The 20,331-nt window shown below is 47.8% G+C and overlaps 1 protein-coding gene across 1 annotated transcript; it reads left to right on the top strand.

Moving 5' to 3' along the window:
* Positions 1-274: 274 nt before the first annotated feature.
* On the top strand, positions 275-19,488 carry SPINT1 (serine peptidase inhibitor, Kunitz type 1). The gene is made up of 11 exons (XM_082058754.1): positions 275-367; positions 554-1,026; positions 9,648-9,799; positions 11,295-11,433; positions 12,547-12,717; positions 13,424-13,450; positions 14,395-14,520; positions 14,672-14,722; positions 15,536-15,706; positions 16,418-16,474; positions 17,550-19,488. The coding sequence occupies exons 2-11, from the start codon at positions 597-599 to the stop codon at positions 17,744-17,746; spliced, it is 1,521 nt and encodes a 506-aa protein (XP_081914880.1). The 5' UTR covers positions 275-367; positions 554-596; the 3' UTR covers positions 17,747-19,488.
* The last annotated feature ends 843 nt before the right edge of the window (positions 19,489-20,331 follow it).

Raw genomic sequence — 20,331 nt, 5'->3', positions numbered from 1 at the left:
GCACGGGGATACAGCAAACACCCGGCTGGTAGGATGCTCATCCGAGCGGGAGCCCTTGCACCTGCGTGAGCAAGAGTGCTGCCCTGGGCTCCCATGGGGAGGGAGCCTTTGCTCCCTTTGCCGGAGGAGTGGAAGATGGTATCAGCCCGGCTCTCCTCCCCTTCCTCTTACGCAACAGATCGTGCAGGTGAGTGACTTGGGTTTTTTTCCCCTCCTCTCTGAGGGAGTTGGTTTTCACTTCCTGCACTCTCCGTGCCTTTGTCTCCGCTGGACGCAGCTGAAGGCACACCTGAGGGGTGAAGGCACCAGGGCCGGGGACGAGGGGGATACCCTGTTCCCAGCATCAATTTCACCGGAGACTACTCAGGTGAGCGGCTGAGAGCGCATGCCTGGGGACGAGTTGCAGGGTGAGGAGACACACTCCACCACCCCTGGGGTGAACGGGGATCCAGAGCACGGCTAAGGTCGCACTCCAGGTCCCCACTTGCTCCAGGGGTGGCATGCACCTGGACACCATCCCTCTTAGCTTCATCTATCTTCTCCCTTCCTTTAGGAAAGGAATAAGGTCTTAAGGCAACGAGGATTGGGGCACCAAGATGGCCAAAGAGAGTCCGGGTCCATGGTTTGTGCTCTGGGTCTCCTTGGCGCTGGTGGTGGACTTTGGTGAAGGAAACAAGGAAAAACCCTTCGGTGAAATGTGCTTGGAAGACTTTACAGCAGGGGTGCCAGATTTGGTGCTGGATACAGACGCCTCTGTTCAGAACGGAGCCACCTTCTTGTCGTCCCCCATGGTCCATCGGAGCAGGGACTGCATGAGAGCCTGCTGTAAGGACTCTGCTTGTAACCTGGCTCTTGTGGAGCTGGTCCCGGGCACAGAGGAAGACCACATCCAGGGCTGCTTTCTCCTCAACTGCCTCTATGAGCAGGCTTTTGTCTGCAGGTTTGCCAGGAAGATCGGCTTTCTCAACTTCTTGAGGAAGGACGTGTACGATTCCTACCTGGCAATGCAGAATCATGGATCTAGTGGTAAGGTGCCCATAATGGATCTGTGCAAACCAGGGCTGGAAGAGCACTAATGGCCACTAGAGCCAGCTCCTGCAGCCATAATTTCTGCAGCTGTGGTGCAAAATGGTCAGGATAAAGCAGTGTTAAATATGGGGTTTCTATATGCACCTCTACCACAAAGGTTTTCTCTAACTTTGATGAACTCACTTAAGATCTGTGCCTCAGTTTACCTATAAGTACACGGAGAGGGTACACCTATTTGAAGTGGGTGGAGCAAGCATTTACCAAATACAGCCTGAGTTTTTGATACTTGACAACAGAGAGAAAAAGGTATTGTTTTTCTTCTCCCTCCCCCTAGGCCTTTGAGGTTGGAAAGTGAAATCCTCTAAAAATCTACACATCACCGTCTTTTAAAGGGCTGCATTAATCTTTTAATTGCTCAGGGGCTGGAGGCAGGACGCAATCCACTTACCTTTCATTTTGTCACAGCCTGAATCTTGTGAGCAGCAGCCTGGACGGTGAGGTGTCTCAGGATCGTTCTGCTTGTTGGGGCTGGTTCTTGCTCCTGAGGGACGGAGAGGGAGAAGCTGTGAGGGGGCTGATTAGAAAACTCCCTTCTGGAGGTTGGTTTCTCTTCCCTAATCCCTGGTTCCCTGATCTGAAAGATTGCACCTGGATGCAGAAAACCAGGTGCAAAACAAACAAACTAACTAATCTGGAGCTGGCTGCTTGCCACACGCTCTGCCATCTACAAAGGCAGTGTGTTCAGAAGCACTGAAAACATGGCAACTCTTCCTTTTGTCTCCTTCTTCCGTGTTTTGAAGGAAGCCTAATGAGGCCAGGACATCTCTAGCCTGGCTGGGTCTTTAGCAACCATAACTAGTTTATTATATGTTAATGCATGGGCAGGGCTGTTAGGGGATATCTGTACAGATCATACTCCCCATGCCACCTCTCAGCCCACCTGTGGCAGGGATGGAAAGGATCAGCAAAGATGACAAGGGGAGCAGCCAGGTGGGCTTAGGCGGACCACATGAGCTGAATAGGTCTTAGATCTTCTGCTGAGATGTGCCAGCCCGTGAGGCTTGTAGGTGCTGGAGGTGTGAAATGGCACCAAGCCCCACTTTTGTCCATTCAGTACCAGTGTGGCGGTTTCGGAGGAGGATATGGCTCCTCTGGAGCAGTCCTTGGATGTTGCTGGTTTGAGCAGCAATGTGGCAGAGTGGTTCTCATGTCCTTGGTCCCTGCTTGTCACTTCCCACCCCATTTTAGGGCCTTCTGGTAAATATCTCACTGTTGCGGTAGTTGTCCTGTGTCTCCATTCCAGGCTCAAAATCCTTTCCACAGGAGCTGCAGTTAGTGAGGAACTGAAGGCCACATCTGCAGGACTGGAGGTGGCATGCTGGCAGCTGTCTGAACTCCTACACACATTGTTGTAGGAGGAAAAGGGAATGCATCATCTCCAATACATCCCGATTTCACAAGATTACATTAAAATACAATGTACTGTTGAGTAATTCAGTCTCTTAACCTCTATGGACCAGTGCCCCACATAAGGAGACTGCAGCCCCCCTCCTCCCTGGGCTGCTCGCAGGGTCTGGCACTGCAAGTGTGCAGGTCTCTAGGAAGCGTCCCTGGGTCACTGAGCTCTCGTGCCACCAGAAGTGCTGTGTTTGCCACTTCATGGCACCCAGCTGGAGCATCCCAGACACCAATATGCTGGTGTAGGAGGGGCTTGGTCCCTTCTACACCCTTTGTCTGCACTCTCAGAGGGCACAGGGTGCCAGGAGGTTCTCCAGATGTAGAGACAGACACTGGGAAGTTTGCTGCTTTGTGTTTGGATCTGGCTGCAATGTTCATGCTGTGCTTCCATGGGAAATGAGGTTCCCTCCTCTCCTGAATTTTTTAGGCGCTGTCTTTGATTGGTACCAAAAGCTTTGTGAATCACCTTGAATGACATTGGAGCGCTGGCAGGAAAACAGACAAAAGACTATTACTATTTGTTAATTCAGAGTGAAAATGTGTTGTTTTACTGGAGAAATAGCAAATAATAACAAGGGCTAAATCTGACCATACGAGCTGGGCCCTCCTCCCCAAAGCAGCTGATGAGACACATGAGAATGCAGATTTCGATTTTCGTTCAGATCCAAACAAAAAAAAAAAAATCCAAAATAAAAGCCCAAGCCCCTCCAGCCATGATGCTGGAAGTGGGTCCATGCAGGAGGATGGGCCTGGCTGGCCGGGAAGGTGGGTGGGTGCCTTGGTGTCAGTAAGGGGGAGAGGGGAAGGGTGCGAAGGTGCAGGAGGCCAAATGAGCCGCTGGGCACTGAGCGTGTCCACCTAGCAGCATGAGGAAGCTTTACAGCATTTTTGCTTCTGGACCTTTTGAGGATGCCTGAAAAGTCCAGGTGAAATAAGGGTTAAGGAAGCTGTTTCTGGCATGTCAGGTTTTCCTCCCAAAAAATCCTGGCCCAGGTTTTGCGCTGGAGACAAAACTATCTTGTCTCCCTGCTGTTGTGCTTTATTGCTGTTAAAATGTGACTGCTCTGGAGCCCAGGTTATTATTGTCAGTCCCCTGAGACTGGCTCTACAGGAACTTTATATGCTGCTTTATCATCCATCCCTTTCCTTTATGTGCTGCTGTCAGGTGTCCTAGGAGCCCTTAGGGTATGCCCATGTGGCAATCTTCAGACATCCTCTGCAATAATGAGAATTAAAAGCATGTTTTTATCTAGTGAATAGTGACATGTATATTTAGTGATCCCAGTGGGTGACATTAAACAAAAAACCCACATGTTGCAGGACACACGCTGCTACTACAGGGAGCAGACCTGTTGAATTAAGAGTTTTATATATATTCAGGAGGAGTCTAGATAACACTTGAAAGAGACAGCACTGCTAGGGGCTGCTGAGTGGGCAAATTTAATCTTGGAGTGTTTCTGGAGCCTGATGGAAGCAGCTGAAAGCTGGAAGAGTATTACAGGGGAAGCACTGCATATGCTTGCCCTGTTCTTGCTCTTGCTTGAGCATCCACAGCGAGACTGTTGGCAACTGAACACAGTGGCAGAGGCACCCTTGCTCTGACCCACTGCAGCCACTCTTTCTATGTTATGACTTCAGAAAAAGCTGTGGGTACAGGCACAAATGAATGCAGCTGAAATCTAGCTTCTGCACATCATCTGAGTATATTTACAGTATTTTGGATCATAAGAGTTTCTGAGTCCTTTATAAGCTGCTGACAACAGCGTGGCTCCATCTCTCGCCTCTTCCAGCTGACGTACAGCCCGAAGTCTCTGATGTTATTGTTAAAAGGCACTATCCTCTTAAATGATTCCCCAGACTGAACTTTGGTGCGAGTTTTCTGCCTGGCTCATTCGGGAGGGGCAGGCTCACCACGCAGTTTATTGGTAATAATGGAGCCCAGTGTTTAAGTAACTACACCGAGTTTATTCTGGTCTAGGCAAACCAGTTCTGGGTGTGAAACTGGAAAATAACCTCCCTGAACCTTTGTCCATTTCTTGAACTGAAGCTTTTGTGGTGGTTGTGAAATGCTCAGGAACACTCTCCTCCTGTTGAATTCATGGCTTGTGAGTGGGAGACAGGAAGCACTGGGGAACCAGAGGGCTCAGGATGTGTCTGCTCCTGCCCCTCTGTGGAGAGAGATCTGCAGGTTAAAACTTCGGTTTGAAGCTCACCCCTCTTCAAATGTTTGGTCCAGCTCTGGTTTCAATTCTGTGGGCATAGTGCACCTAAAATGAGTGGTACTGGGATCCTGTCTGGGGCTGAGTGAAGTCCAGTCAGTGGTGTCCCTTTGGATGGTGCTGCTTGGCCCAGAGCCAGCTGCTCGTGCTTCAGTGCCCAGCTCAGGCCAAGAGAGGGGGAATTGCACATTCCGTGCCCACGCCACAATTCAGAGGCTGATGCACACTGGAAGGGGCCTCGGAGACCAACTGGCTGAGCTCCCTGCTCAGCGCAGCTGAGGAGTGGCTTCCACTCCACTTGCCGTGAAATTACTGTTTGTCACACAGAATTTGCTGAAGTCCCACACGTTGCGGCTACCTTGTGTCTTGTCTTTGGAGCTATTTAAGGAGGCTGGAGGAACAAACTAATCTTTACTAAAATGGCACAAAGACCTATGGGAGAGTCTTCCCCTCTGCCTGCTAAAGCAAAGTGTACTGGTTTTCCACACCCTGAGGAAAGATGGAAGGAAGCTGGTGGCAGCAGCAGATTGCATGATTCTGAAAATATAATCCAGTCAGTCACGCTGTATTGTTTTAGAGAGGTTAGGTTGATCTGCTGTGTGCCTGTCTTACAAGCCACTATAGAAACCTCTAGAAATCAATGCTGAGAGCTGCTTAGCTTTGCACGAGTTGTCAGAAAGCTATATGGCTTTATCATGACTGTATTTGCTGCTTACCTGGGATGAATCCCTACAGAAAGAGCCTGTACTTCTCTTTCTCCAAGCACTATGTTGCATTGCTTTGTTCCTTTCCCCCTCTCCCCCTCCTCAGGCAAATTCACATTCTGGCAGCAGCAGCATCCTTCATTACCTTTGCTTGCTACAATGGAACATTTTCTAGTGTTGATGGGCAAGATTTGAATAAACCCTCACATTTGAATGACTTCCCTGGAAGCCACGCAAGAGTAGAGCTTTAGATAGTGTTTGCGGGGAGAGAAGAACAGAGCTTCAGCAGCTGTGCTGCTGCCCACCTCTGCCCACTGGCTTTGGCAGCTGGCAGGCTCAGCTGGGTTCTGGAGCCTGAAATCTCCCGGGTTGCGAAGGCTGTGTGTCTCAGGGATGACGGAATTTGGGTGGCCTCATTTCTTCTCCTGTCTCTGCTACTGGCCTGCCCAGTGGCTTTAAGCAGTGGCTTTTGTCCCCAGGGAGGTCCTTCCCTTTGCAGTGCCTCAGTGTCCCCAGCACAAGCCACGCTGCTCTTGTTTGTGAGCTGCTCCTGGATGTCAGACAACAGCGGCTGTAAGAGCTCCTTGGTGACCATGAGAAAGCTTTCCAGCTTTCTAGTGGCAATCCCAAATCATTCTGAGCTATTTTCAAGTGTTGCTTTATAGTCTCAGGTATTCAGGGTGTATCTGCATGAGCGCTGGAATGGAGGAAATCTGGTTTTCTGTGAATTTGTGTCTCGAGGGCAAGAGCTAATATCTGAGCTCCAAAAGAGAAATCCCCAAACTAGGAGGTTTGCAAGCACTTTCTGCTACAGGATTTCACTGGCACCAGCATGTTCAGATAGTGAGGTCCCTAGTGGGGTCTCTCCTCCCACCTAGATGCTTCCTTCTGCAACCCTTGTAGGAATTTACTATCTTTTAGATTCCTGCTCCCTCATCAACTTTGATTCAAGATTACTCATTGTTAGAGGTGAAGCCAGACAAACCACTGACTGCATAACCCTTAAAATGACATGAATTTATTTAAAAAGCAAAAAACTAGGACTGAGGCGTGACTGTACTGTGAGCCAAATAAATTTGTTTTTAAGCATTTTGGATTTACACTATGAAGCTTTTCTCCAGGATCATAAAGATATTTCACCTTCTGATGCATTTTATAAATGGAAGCTGAAGTTGTCACTTAATGATGTGGCTCCAAGAGTATATGCTCCACAGTAAAGAGCACGACACAGAACAGCATCATAAAGCTTTAATCTCCCTGTTAATTACAGAGTTTTACAGCAGAAGCTTTTCATAATCAAAAGGGCATTATAGCAAAGGTAACTTTCATTTTTCAAACAGACTTTCAGAGCAAAGCAAACCGAGTGGAGAATCTCCCTTCCAGGAGCAGTTTGTTGATACTCACTCTGACTCAGGTAGCACTTGCTTATGAAGCTCAGGTAGAGAACAACTGTGTTGCCACTGAAGGCTTCATCTAGTCAGTGTGGCAGGAACGCTCCAAAGTCACTGAGCTTTCAGATGTCCTAAGAAGAAAATGGAAATACTTTATAACGAAGGATCATTTCTAGCAGGAGTCACTTGGCAGTCACTGCACATAAGCAAATTTTTCTGAAGATTAAGAGAGTTGGGGAATTTGGCTAATTGGAGACTGCATCTGGAAAGGTTGCTGACCCATTGATCAGAACCAACCTTTTACTTCACCGTGCAATTCACCACTCAAAGTAACTAAATTGTCTTGTGGAGAAATACGTGGCCCACTTTTTTTTTTTTTTTTTTAAATATACATGGTTAAAAATGACAAGGGAAACGTGATTTGGAGTTGTTGTGAATTAATGACCGGCCTCCGCAGTGCTGAAGAACTGGTCTCTGCCTTGTGCAATCTCATCCACCTGCTGAGCTCACCCTGGCAGCAGGGAGCAGGCTGCACTTCTCCCTGGCAGGGTCATGGTGTTTGCTTGGGAGGAACAGCAGGAATGTGCCCTCTTTCCAGGGCTTCTAGTGTTGTGTACAAGGTGGTTGTGGGGCTGTTTTTACCTGTTTGGATTCAAAGGTGCTGCCGGCTCCAGTCATTGCTTTCACCTATGAATGTTCTCATGGCAAGACAGCTTGAAAATAGAGCCAAACTCCTTTATTTGTTCTACTGGCCCTGCTCCAGGCTCTCTTGGCCCTGCTTAGTGCCTTTGTGCCTGATTGAGACAAGAACTATCACCCTGGGCTGCAGCCCGTCAGAAGGGACAGGAGGGAGCTACGCCTCACCCAAAGCTAAAGGGACACCAAGGTGGGCATCTCTGCTTGTGATGCAGGCGTTGTCTTCTTGGCCTCTTCCAGTCCAGCTGGGTACCCTCTGCCTATTTTGGTGGTTGGATCAAGCTCAACAATATGAGCTTGATCCTGTACTATTCCCATCTAATACGTACATGAAAAGATGGAATAAAATATAAAATCAGTGACAGACGGCAGAGAGCACACAGGCTGGTGCAATAAATGTAACCAGAAGCTCTGAAGCTGCTCAAGTTGGAAGTAGCTGACCTCTTCTGATATAGGAGAACTGCAGCCCGGTCAGCCCAGTGCTGTGGGAGGTGAGGTGCAGGGCTGTAGCTGGAGACCTTGGAGGGCTGGTATGCACATACCCTCCCCAGTTCTGCAGCTGAACAGCCTGAGGACAATGCTCAAATGTATTAACAAGGGGAGGTTTATTTCACCTGTGACTTTCCAGTAGCAGCAACATTTGTAAGAGCAGGATAGAATGAATGTGTCTTCATTTGGCAGAAGGTACTAGCAAATAGAAGATTCTGGGTGGATGTGTGGTTACCAATCTGGGATATGTGTTGTGAAGCCCTCCATCCTACTGAATTTAGTGATGAAAGATGAAAGAAATAAAAAATAGTGTATTTTAAATGTCAGGTTTGTTTATATATATGCCTGATATTAAGGTCCCTTCAGTAGGGTCTACCAAGAGTGAGCAGCAGGGACCTGAATCAAGAAACAAACAGGATATTAGGAGCAAGTCTACAACAGAAGGAATTAGCTGATAGAGTAGTTTTCCAAGAGGTTTGGGCACTAATCCCCTTCAGTCACAGGCAATACAACAGCATAATGGTAGACTGATTTATATCTAGCTTATAAATGACAATCGATGCCTTTACAAAAGACTCAGGTTGAACTTGAACATTGAGTCTTGGACTTTGTACAGGCACTACCAGGTGGAGTTTTGTGGGCTGAGCTGTGCGGGAAGCCTGCGATCAGAGGCATTCAGGCCAAAAGGAGTTCTAAGTGAGACTCAATGAGTCATGAAGCATCAGGGGAAGTTCAGATTGGGCATTAGGAAAAGGTTCTTCACTGAGAGGGTGGTTGGTCCCTGGAACAGGCTCTCCAGGGAAGTGGTCACAGCAGCAAACCTGACCAAGTTCAAGGAGCATCTGGATGATGCTCCTAGTCATACGGTTTAGTTTTAGGTAGTCCTGCGAGGAGCAGGGAATTGGACTTGACGATGTCTATGAGTGCCTTCCAACTTAAGATATTCTATGATTGTATAGGCTGTTCTTGCGGGCACAGGCAGGGATCAGTTTTCATCTCGTACACTTACAGACTGGAAAAGTGTTTAACGGCTGGTGGAGACTGCTAGTAAGCTAATCATTGGAGTAGCACAAAAACAATGATCTCATGAATGGCATTTGTGTGTGTTTATTAAGGCACACGTGTCAGAGTGTGGGATGAAAGATGAGGTGGAAGAGGGATATTTCCCATCCAAATCCCACATTGCATAGCTCTGGTTCAATATGCTAAGACAGTGCTTAGAGATAGTTGTAGGAATGATGAGAGTTAGTTCCACATTCTTCAACACCCACATCAGGGCAGCTCCCTAAGTGAAGGGTGGAGATTGCTCTGTGCTGTTTTGTGAGGATATGGCCTGACAGCCAGGAGCACAAGAGCTGTAGCCACAGGGACACCCTCTCACAGTGGGTACTGTAGCCAGAAGTGGCTGGGGAGCCAACTGGCACTGCCTGAGTGGGTTGTGGAGTTATCAAATTAGTGAGGGCAGTAGTGACAGCACTGATTGCTTGTTGCTTTCTCAGGCTGAAAGAAGCACAGCTGTATGGAAAGTGTTGTCCTTTTAGTGGTTGAAGTCTGTATTGATGTAACATGGAAGAATCCTCCTCCCTTGTCTGCCTGTAATAGAGACAAGGACTGGACTCTTTAGTCTCTTACCCAAGCCTTATTCTGCTTTCCTTCTGCAGATGACCATCCTCCAATAGCCCGCACTGGCATGGACATGAGGGTACAGCCAGGGGAGCCAGTGATTCTGAGAGGGACAGAGAGCACAGATGATCGAGGGATAGTCAGCTACGAATGGAAACAAGTCCTCGGCGACCCCTCCGTGGAGATGAAGGTAGGGAACTGCAGGAAGCAAGCAGCTTGCTCCGTGTCACCTGTGGTCTGCACTAGGTTGGGCTCTTGCAGCCACTGACTTAGACATCACCCTGTCCTTCCCTCCTTGAGCCTGTTCACCCAGGAGCCTGTTCCCAAAAGCTATGGAGCACTCCTTGCAGTTGCCCCCCCCGACTCCCGCACTACTGGGACGTGAGATTTCTTGGCCACGTCAGGTCTCGAGTTCCCTGCACCAGGATGCCATCTCAGAGCTTCCTGAGTAACACCTGTTCTGCCTGGGTGGGAGCACCCAGAGGGCAGCAGCTTTGGTGCAAGAGCTTCCTCTGTTCCCAGGCTGCTGTAGTGCAGTCAGGGCCTGCCCTTCGTTTTGCCAAGCTCCACTTTGCTGCTTCTTCTCTGGCTCTGAATAATCCAGTCTTAGGCTCTGCTTCTGTTTTCCTGGGGTTTTTCCTGGACTTTGTCTCTCTTTAGAGCATAGGTTCCTTCTCCCATTTTATCTGAATTGGAGCAGAAGTCACGTCTCCTGACTGTCTCCAAGATCTCTGGGGGGTGAACGCTGCCTATCTTAGATGTTAACTACAAATTGTGGCATTAGAAGAGCAAATGATTGCTGTTAAACTTCCGCAAAATGCTCTGGAAAGCCTTGGAGCTCACATGAAGTTTTTGTAGCACCTTTTAGAAGAATTAGCAAATGAGCGCATCAGGCCTACAGCTGATTTTGAAGACCAGCAATGCTCTGGCGTGCTGAGGGGGCTGTGGAATTCTGGAAAGGCTCATTTTCTTTCCCCTTCCCCCTAGCCCAACCAAAACAACTTTCATGGGGGAAAAAAAAAAAAAAGCATAATTCTCTAATATTGTGCTGTGTTAACTACGTTATGATGATATATGGCAGCACTGTGCTCTCTCTTGAAACCTAACCAAAAAGGCAGATAGCATGGAAATGGAGGACCGGTGTTGTTAACAAATATAGGGAAAATGTTTGTGTTAAGAATATCATAGCTTTCTGTTCTGACTATATAATTTGCTCTCTTTTAGAAGCCTCTCAGTAGGCAAATAAATAGGCACTTGTTTCATCTCTAAAACTAAATATACCTGTCGTATTCAAAATGAAGGAGTATCTAGTTCTTAAATATACCTAGCTTATTCCCTATGTGCTAAGTAAATGGCTAATAATGAGTTTTATTTTTAAAAAAGTAAAATAAAACCTGCAGGTTTTATCTCCAAAGATTTTTATTTTCATTTGCACCTTCATAATGTCACAAAATATGAAAGATCTCATTAAGCTTGTGGTATTCTTTCTCTCAGCAATTCCAGCTGGGTACCAGCCCATGGATTTGGGGTGATTATATAGCACTCAGACATTCTGAGACTTCTACTTGTGTGTTTCCAGCCAAGCTCCTTTCTTCCTAGTGCAGGAACATGGGCCTTGCATGGCTTCAGTCACTCCCTCATTAAATGTACCTTCTTCTGCATAAGCCTTTCTTTTGCATTCTCAGAAGCATGAAGAAGACCAGGTAGAAATCTCCAACCTACAGGTGGGGACTTACGTCTTCCAGCTTACTGTCACGGACACGGCACAACAGCAAGACTTCACCAACATCACCATCATGGTGCTGAATTCTGAGCAGACTGAAGGTAAGCCTGAGCCCATGGACATCTAGCTGGAGTCCCCCGGCCTGGGTGCTGCTCTGGCATTGCTGGTGCTCTTCTCAGAGGGGTAGATGGGAAAAGAGCACAACCAAGAGACCAGACCTGCTTGTCAACTTTTCCCAGTAAAAGCCTGCACCTGACCAGTAGTGGAAGGTCTCTGCATTCATAGCGATCTATTTTAGGGTTATTGTGTCCTCTTGCAGAAGAGGTGGCCTGCAATAAACCCATCCTCTCTGCATGTCATTGCCCTCTGCTGGGTGACACCAGAGTGGCTGAAGCCTGGGGTGCAACTGCGGGTGTATGACAGGAGAACCTGAAAGATCTTGTTGGCTCCATTGATTTGCTGTGAAGACCCTAATTCCCTTAAGCCGCAGGACAGGTTGAGCCATCTGTATGACATCCAAAGTGTCCCTGGCTTTATTTATATGTTTTACTTTAATGGTCATATTTAATGATCAAAATACATTACAAATGCATTAAGAATAGGAGTTCTCGGACAAACGATTGACTAGTAGCTAAGCAGTGAATTTCTTCTGCTACCACAGGTACCATAAAAATATAAGAACAGCCATGTCAGGTGACTTCAATGGTCTGTCCAGAATCTGGTACACTGCATCCAACAGTGTCCAGAGGTTGATACTTTGGAAGCAGTACAAGAACATGACATGCTATCAGTAAATCCCTACTACGCATGGCTAGGGCCCAAGGAATTTGCAGCTGGGAGATTTTTTAAGCAGAAGGTGGTGTCTTTGTGTTTAATAGCCATGGATTAATCCCTTTTTGACCTCATATTATCTTTGCACAGCAGCAACATCCCAAAGCAAGGACTTTCACAGCCTAACTATGTGTTGTGTAGAAAAGCAGCTGCTCTTGTTTTATGGATGTGACACCTTCTAATTTGATTTTGTGACCTTGCCTTTCATATAAGAAAATATATATGATGACTCCCTACTCACCTTCTCCGTATCACTCAATATTTTATAAATCTCTCAGATGTGTCTACACTGTTGACAAACTTCCCTGTAGAAGATTTTCTCCTTTGTATACACAAAGGCAAAGCAAACTAACCAGAGCCTTTTATGTTAACTTCCTTGATAGAGCATTGCTTGACTCCTAAGAAGGTGGGTTGGTGTCGGGGATCTTTTCCACGTTGGTTTTACAACCCAAGCCTTCAGAAGTGTGAGGAGTTCATTTTTGGTGGCTGCAAGCCCAACAAGAATAACTACTTACGGGAGGACGAGTGTACACTCGCCTGCAAGAATGTCAGAGGTGAGTCTGCTCAAACATCAGCCCCCTCTTTGTCACAGGATCGGGATGACCTTGTGGGCAGGTACTGTAGCTTCTTGGCTGGCAAGTAGTTAGAGCCCAGAGCTGATGAGACTTGGCTAATTATCGATGGCGAGTCCTAGTCTTACACTGCAAACATGTCTGACCCAGCTCCTGGACCACCACTCCCCCAGTCGGCATCCCTGGTGTGTCTCTGGCTGCAGAAATGCTCACCAAATCTTCATGCCACATCTGAAACCTAAATTCAGAGGGTAGCATTGTGCTGTGGGGGAGCCAGAAGTGCTTCACCCCCAAGATGAAGTTAATTTTCTCCCTTGGCACCCTCTTAGCTGAGTCTGAGAATGACTTGGCCCTGCATCAAGTAAATGGGCTGAGCCTCTGCCAGGCTCTTTGTGGTGCACATGTTAAGGAGGAGGCAAAAGCTTTGGAAAAGAAAGAACATTTGGGAATGGTCTAGTTAGTGATGGGAGGTTCCTCTGTGCTTCTCCAGGCCTGCTTCACATGAGTACCTCTCATCTGGGGTCTCTGAGTGGTGGACACCCATGTTTCCCCTCCCTAATCTGTACAGGGCTTGCTTCCAGAAATTATGCATTTCTTAGGTGGGATGTGAAGGCAATATTAAGCTGATCTTGAGCTGACAAAATGTTGTGGTGCTAAATTTATTTTATTTTTCCCCTTGTCTCTTCAGGTACTGTTGGTGGGCGACAACGGCCAGGTGAGCCTCCTGTGCCACTGTGGAATCCCGCTGTGAGCTCAGGCTTAGTGTCTCATGTCCATTCCTGTGGCTTCTTGATTAGTGCCCAGTCAGTGTGGAAAGTGAGGCACTGGAGGTTAATCTCTCTACTTACCCTTTCACTTCCATGTCATAGGGTAATTCAGGTTGGAAATTACCTCTGGAGGTCATCTGGTCCAACCCACCACTCAAAGCAGGGCCAGCTTTGAGTCATATCGGGTTGCTTAGGACTGCATCCAGTCCAGTTTTTGGGTATAGCTGATGAAGCAGATTTTACAGTCTCTCTGGACAACCTGTGCCAGTGTTTGATGGTCCTCATTATTTTTTTTTCCCTTATATCAAATCACTTTCCTTCATTACAACTTGTGCCTGTTGCTTCTCATCCTGTTATTGTGCCCCTCCAAAATGAGTCTGTCTCTATAATTTTCGTAACTGCAGCTAGGTCTTGTGTTTCAGCCCCTTGCTGAGTCTCTGCTGGATTCACTCCAGTATGGCAATGCCTTTTGTGCACTGGGGAGCTCAGAACTGGGCACAGGACTCAGTACTTGGGGCAGAGGGAAATAATCACTCTTCTCCATTGGCTCTCACAGCCCAGCGTGTGGGTTTCACTTTGGCCTTCCTAATTTAATCCCCATGCTTGAGCAATGTCTCCACATTCTTCCTGAGTAGCTTGCTCTTGCTTCCACCATTCATGTGTTTCTTTTTTTGAGAGGAAACACAGCAATGTTTCATTTATAAATAAGACATTTTTTTGGTTTGGTTTGGTTTGTTTCAGTCCAGAGTGGCACTGAAGATAGATCTCAACCAATCTGCCTTGTTTCCTCTTTGTCAGCCCTATTAACAGCTTTTGAGTCCTTCATAGAGCATCTGTGTGGCAGGGAGAAAGAATGAATGCTAATGAGCTATCTGACCTGTTTCTGATGCAGTGTGCAATGGGAAATGTCAGCCCCCCTTCTTCAGATGCAAGGATGGCTGCTGTATTGATGCCTACCTGGAGTGTGATGAAACTCTCGACTGTGCTGATGGATCGGATGAGATGTATTGTGAACAATGTAAGTACTTCGAACTCTGGCTTAGACAACTTAGCATCTGCCAAGGGATGAGTGCAGTGTAAGTTACAGGTGCCGACTCAATCCTTTTTCGTACTTCCTGTTCTTATCCAACTGCTAAGATAAGTTTTAACATGAAACGTTTCTCTTGCAGATGCTCGTGAGTTCAATAGACTGCAGAAAATCAATGTAACACGTAAGCAAGGTACATACTGTCTGGAGCACCTAGGCTGACATCTATCAGCTTTTGTTTCTTTCCTTTAGTCTGTTTTTTCATGGTAAAACTGCTTTGCTTTGTAATTCCAAAAAGGTCTGTAGCATCTGGGTAGTCCCTGGACTAAAAGTGAGCAAGGGCCTGTTCTCTGGCCTTGTGGACAGCTGTTTCTAGCAGGCTTTCACTCTCCTGCCTAGACTTTTTCCACGCAAGCAAATCTCATGCACGTTGCCTGTTGGGCACAGTACCTGGCTTGTGCAAAACACTGCAGCACTTTTTTGAAATAGTGCAAACCACAGCAGCGTGGGGGACACAACAATGGCACAGTAAGAGTCATCATATGCCTGTGCTTGATCCCATACCTTTGCCTTGTTTGTACTAGTGCAGACAGCGGCACTATCACTGGACTAAATGAGTATATCCCAAGGCAACTTAAATGCAGCTTGCTTGTAGAGGAGATCTGAGCTAAACCATGCTTTCTGTGTGTCCAGGCTCTTTGTGTTCCCTTCTGCCTCCTGAGGAGGACAGGTCATTTCTGCAGGGGATGAATCCAAGGTCTAGCATGACTGCATGTTCTGATGTTCCTTTTCCCTCATTGCTAGTCAGGTTTATAGGCAGGTGGCAGCTCACCTTGGCAATGCCAAATTGAGCAACTGGCAACTGGGCAGTGAGGACCTGAGAGCCACAGCTCTGGCCATGGATTTGCTCTGCCATGGTGCTTGTGCTTTTCTGTTGTGAGCAGAAAATGTTGCTGTTCTGGGAACGTGCTGCCTGGGCTAAAGCACCTCTCCCTTGCTTTGCCAGGTCACTGTGTGGACTTGCCTGATACTGGACAGTGCACCGAGAGCATCCCCCGCTGGTACTATAACCCATTCTCTGAGAAATGTGACCCCTTCACCTATGGGGGCTGTGGTGGCAACAACAACAACTTTGAAGAAGAAGAAGAGTGCATGAAATCATGTGCAGGCGTCACAAGTAAGCAGACGTAGTGAGGGCTGGACTTTTACTGATCAAACTATGAAAATTACTCCCAGATTAAATTCTGTGGTCCCAAAGAGGCAGTGACTTGGGAGCTTTCGGTCAAAGCAGCTTTGCTCTCAAACCCTGGTTATGCCTCACAGCATGTTCTTCAACGTGACCAATGGCTCACAGGGAACAGTGTGTATCTATATCACCTTGCTGCAATGCAGCCTGTTATATCTCAGGGCTGGAAAACATTTTGGGAGCTGATGTTGAAAAAGGGACAGAGGAGGAAAACAAACTAATCAAAGATATGGTGTGACCTCTCTAAAGAGAATCAAACTTTTTAGCTTGGCTCCAGTTCTCCCCAGATGGGAGGGGAGAAATTGAGAAAATCCTCAATGACACTTATTAGGCAGAAGTAAACAAACAAGAGGGAAAGGTTTACACTGTAAACCACTGTAGTGTTGCTGTGGAGGCCAACAGCTGAAACACAAGCAATTATGGCAAACCATATCTTTTAGGAGGCAAACTGTTGCTGCTTTTCCGAAGTGCCACATGCAGCTACTCTGCCCTGAGAACTCAGAACCATGGCTGCCAGAAGGGAGGTTGTGTGCATTCAGTCACTTTGGAGCTCTGGAAATATGCTCCTCAGAAACCTGTCTTATCCCTCATTTCCAGCCTTCTTTATAAAACCTTTTTCCCCCCTCTCTGCTCCCAATTCAGAAGCAGATGCCATTGGCCGGAGATGGGAATCATTTGAGTCCCAAAGTGCTATTTTAGGTGAGTAACAGTTTTTCCTGCGGATCTTGCTTGTTGCTTTTACCCTGTCTGGAAAAATACTTTGTCTTTCCTTGCAAATAATAGCCTTTTCTCCCACCCTGCTTTTGAAGCTGAGGGAGCAATGTGGTATTTATGGGACTTCTGTGCACTGTCCACCTGTGGTCCAACTTCTCCTTTGTCTGTGACTCAGTAGCTCCTATCAGAGGCTCCTGATTTTCCTTCCATCAACTTGCATGAATGCTCCACTGGTCAACATCAAAAAATGTCAAGTAAAATTCTTCCTAAGGGCCAGGTTCACATAAGGACCAGTAACTTCTGCAAGGAAGAAGGTCCAAGTGGGTATGTGAATAATGTTGGGTGCTAGGCTGTGGGAAAATCTGATGACCCTACACACCCTGCCTACAACTGTAAAGAACACCGAAGCTATTGAATTACAAGTTCTTAGAAGAATATCACATTGAGGTCAGTGTCCTTTCACCACAGAGCTGTAAGGCCTCTTTCTTCAGTAGAGAACTCCTGAAATTATACATTTCTGTTCTTCTTTGACTGTCTCCACTGATGATGCAGTTTAGTTGGCTCTACGAAATGCTCACAGCACTTATACAAGCTTTTTCCCCACAAACTCAGCCTGTCCACCATAGCTCACTCTGACAGCACTATCCTAACCAGGAGGTGCTTTCTGTGACCAGTGTTTGGTAGCCTCCCTGTTGACATAAGAAGGAAGGCCAGCACTGCAGAAGAGCTTGATATTCATAGGAGCGTCAAAAAGCCAAGCCTGCCAAAGTCACCGAATAGCCTTTAGAGGGCGTGGTGCATCTGGGAAATGATGGGAACCATAATTAGGGAGAGACAGGCTGGCTGCACCCTGAGCATACCCTTATGCCATGTGATTGCCTTCTGTCTTCTATGCTCAGTTGTGCAGTGACCACCCTGCTGTCAGGCCAGCTATTGCCCACCTCTTCTCTTTGCCAGCACAGCTCCCGCAGTGGCTTTTGGATGTGCTTCTTCCTGACCGCTCCTGTTGCATCAGAGCTCATGGACCAGCCCTCCTAATGCGTTCCTGTATCCCCCTCAGGTGCCTTTGAGGTAGTGATTGCTGTGCTCCTCGGGATCTCCATCATGGTGGTCCTGGCGATCATTGGCTACTTCTTCCTGAAGAACAGGAAGAGGAACAGCCGCCGCCGTCAGCCAGCCACTGCTACCAACTCAACCCTCTCCACCACGGAGGACACTGAGCATCTGTTCTACAGCAGTACCACCAAACCAGTCTGACCTACAGCCTCTCTCCAGCCCAGCACTGGGACGCTCCCCAAAATTCTGGAGTTCTGTTTTCAGACACGGGCCTGTGCCTGAAGGACTCTTTCTCTTTGAAGATATTTGTAGCATCAGGCCAAGATCTAGCCATGATTTGGCAGTGCTAGTGTTTGTGATTGTCTTGGCTAAATAGCTGCTCTGGAAAGTGAAGATCTGGGAGCATTTTGATGCTCTCTGATGTCTAACCCTTCCTGACCTCAAACAACCCAATGAAACTCTGAATTACATCTTTCTCCCTGCTCAAACCTGGAGCACAACTCCGCTCAACTTACCGAAGGACCCTAGGAATGGATCTGTGTAGCATTCACACTGTTGAATTGTGCAAGCTCACCAGACCCAGCAATTTTTTGTTTGCAGTGCCACTTTCTTACACTCAGTCTTGTATTCTTGTCCCTTTTCTTCAGTCCTCTGCAAGGTGGCCCTGCCTCCCAGCAGTCCTCCTGGTTGTGGTCTCTTGAGGGCTGTGTGAATCATGTAACTGTCCAGACCTGTTTCAAGGGCTCTGTGACACTCTCCAGTGATTCCTGTTTTCTAGAGGGAAGGAAACAGAAATACTTGCTTTAATCACTAAGTGTTGCTTTTTAGCAGAAAAGCAAATCTAGATTTTTTTATGCCTGGCTGTCATGTTACAGCCACCTATGTACAGTACATGTCCACCATTTTCTCTCTGTGAGTTGCTCTGGTTGCTTTTCCAGTGTTCAGCCTGACCACAAACACCTTGACAAAATATCTATTTATTCTTACATGAAATGAAAGGAAATGTTCCTACTTTTCCCACTGGTGGTGAGGACAGGATGGAAGGACCCAGCTCCTGCTCAGTTGGACCTTTGCTGCAGCTTTTATTTTACTGTGCTCTCCTCAGAGCATGCAGCACAGGAGTGGGCAGGATGCCACCAGCTGATATCCCTGGGGCTTCCTCACTCCTGCTGGCCTGTCCTTCTCTGTGCAGGATGAGCCCAGTCCCAGAAAGTCCAGAGTTCATCCCTGACTCCATGGCAGAATGTGACATCCCCACCTCAGTGAGGTCTCGTGGGTTCCTCTGCAGGCTATTTGCAGTGGGGTGCTCCCCAATTGTGTACTGCTGCATCTCTGTCATCCAGGCTTGTACCTCTGGGCACTGGGGACTTCTGTTGGGGGGCAGAAGCTGCTATTTCTGAGGTGCCTGGTACGCCTTGTGGACTGTGGGGTTGGTATCAATCCCCAAATTCCCGGTGCCTGCTGCTCTTGGAGAACTCCTGCTCTGAAGAGAGAGGAAATCTGTGAATGTGTGTTTGCATGTGTGCACGTGTGTGTGTGTGTCTGTAAGAAGCATAAACGTATGTACAGAGTTTAGTTTAAAGGCTAGGACCCTTTCAGGGCTGAGGGCAGAGTGGCTCTGGGAGGCTCTGGTGAAGCCATGCCCAACTCAGGTCCTCTCAAGTGCAGCTCCAGGAGAGCTGCCTTGTTGGGCTGATGTCTGGGCTTGAAGGGAAGAAGCTGCTGCCCAGAGCCTGCTGGCAATCTGACTGCACGCTTCCCCTGTCACGAGCATCTGCCTCCGTGTCCCTGGGGCTGGTCAGATTGCTCCATGACTTTGTGTGATGTCTTATCATTTTTTCCATCTCTTTGTTTTTCCCACAGCCTATCATGGCCTATGCAATAAACCTAACGTCTTGATTTTTTTTTTTTTGTGCGCTCACTCCGATAATACAAGTTGCAATAAAAAGGAGTTGTTTGTCTTATCTGACTTGGGAGTGGTGTCTGAGAAGCAATGACCTGTGGAGGGGGCAGGTGCTGTTCCCATGCCTGCTATCTCACACTCTTTCATCTGCCCAGACGCCAGTAGCTCGGAGAGCTCTCAGGTGCTGCAGCAGCGGTCCCATGGCTTGGGGAGGGCTGGGAGGGGGGTGCAGCCTGTGTGGATACCTGGAGAGATGACTGGGGAGTGCTGGGAGTGAGATCATCACCCACTAAGTCACCAGAGAGCAAGGTAGGGTGTAACCTGAAACTGGATTCCGGCTGGTTAGACTGGTTTGGGGTTTGGGTCTGAAACTAAAAGCAGACACTGTTCTTCAAACAGGAGTCACTTTAGCTATGTCTTCAGGCTGGTGATTGCTGCTCAGGCACTGCAATGTGAAGTTAGCTAAATGTAAATGTGGCTAATTGGCAATGGATATGTATGGGAACCAGGTGAACCTGCCCTTGTGTCACTGACCTGGCAGAGCTGGACCTCCAAGCACTACTCCACGGCGGGAAGGATTCTCCCCCATGCTCTGCTCTGGACTGTGTGGTTTGCTCTGTCACTACCACCTCTCTCTTCCCCCACTCCTCACCTGCATCAGTGCTCCCATCCTGCCATTCCCAGCTACTTGCAGCTACGATATCCCCCATGTCCCCTGAAGAGCTGCCCCAGGAGCAGCTCTCTGCTGGGCTGTGCTCTGCTCAGCCGATGGGGTCCCCAGTCCTGGCACAGTGTGGGTAACCCCTGATGTGAGAGTGCCGTTTTACACCAAGGCTGCTTCTCTTTATCATCTCTGAAGTGAAAAGGTAATACAGTCTCTTTC

This window comes from Streptopelia decaocto (genome assembly GCF_964273445.1).
Source record: "Streptopelia decaocto genome assembly, chromosome: 7".
Lineage (NCBI taxonomy): Eukaryota > Metazoa > Chordata > Aves > Columbiformes > Columbidae > Streptopelia > Streptopelia decaocto.
This window is presented reverse-complemented; position numbering and strand designations above follow the sequence as displayed.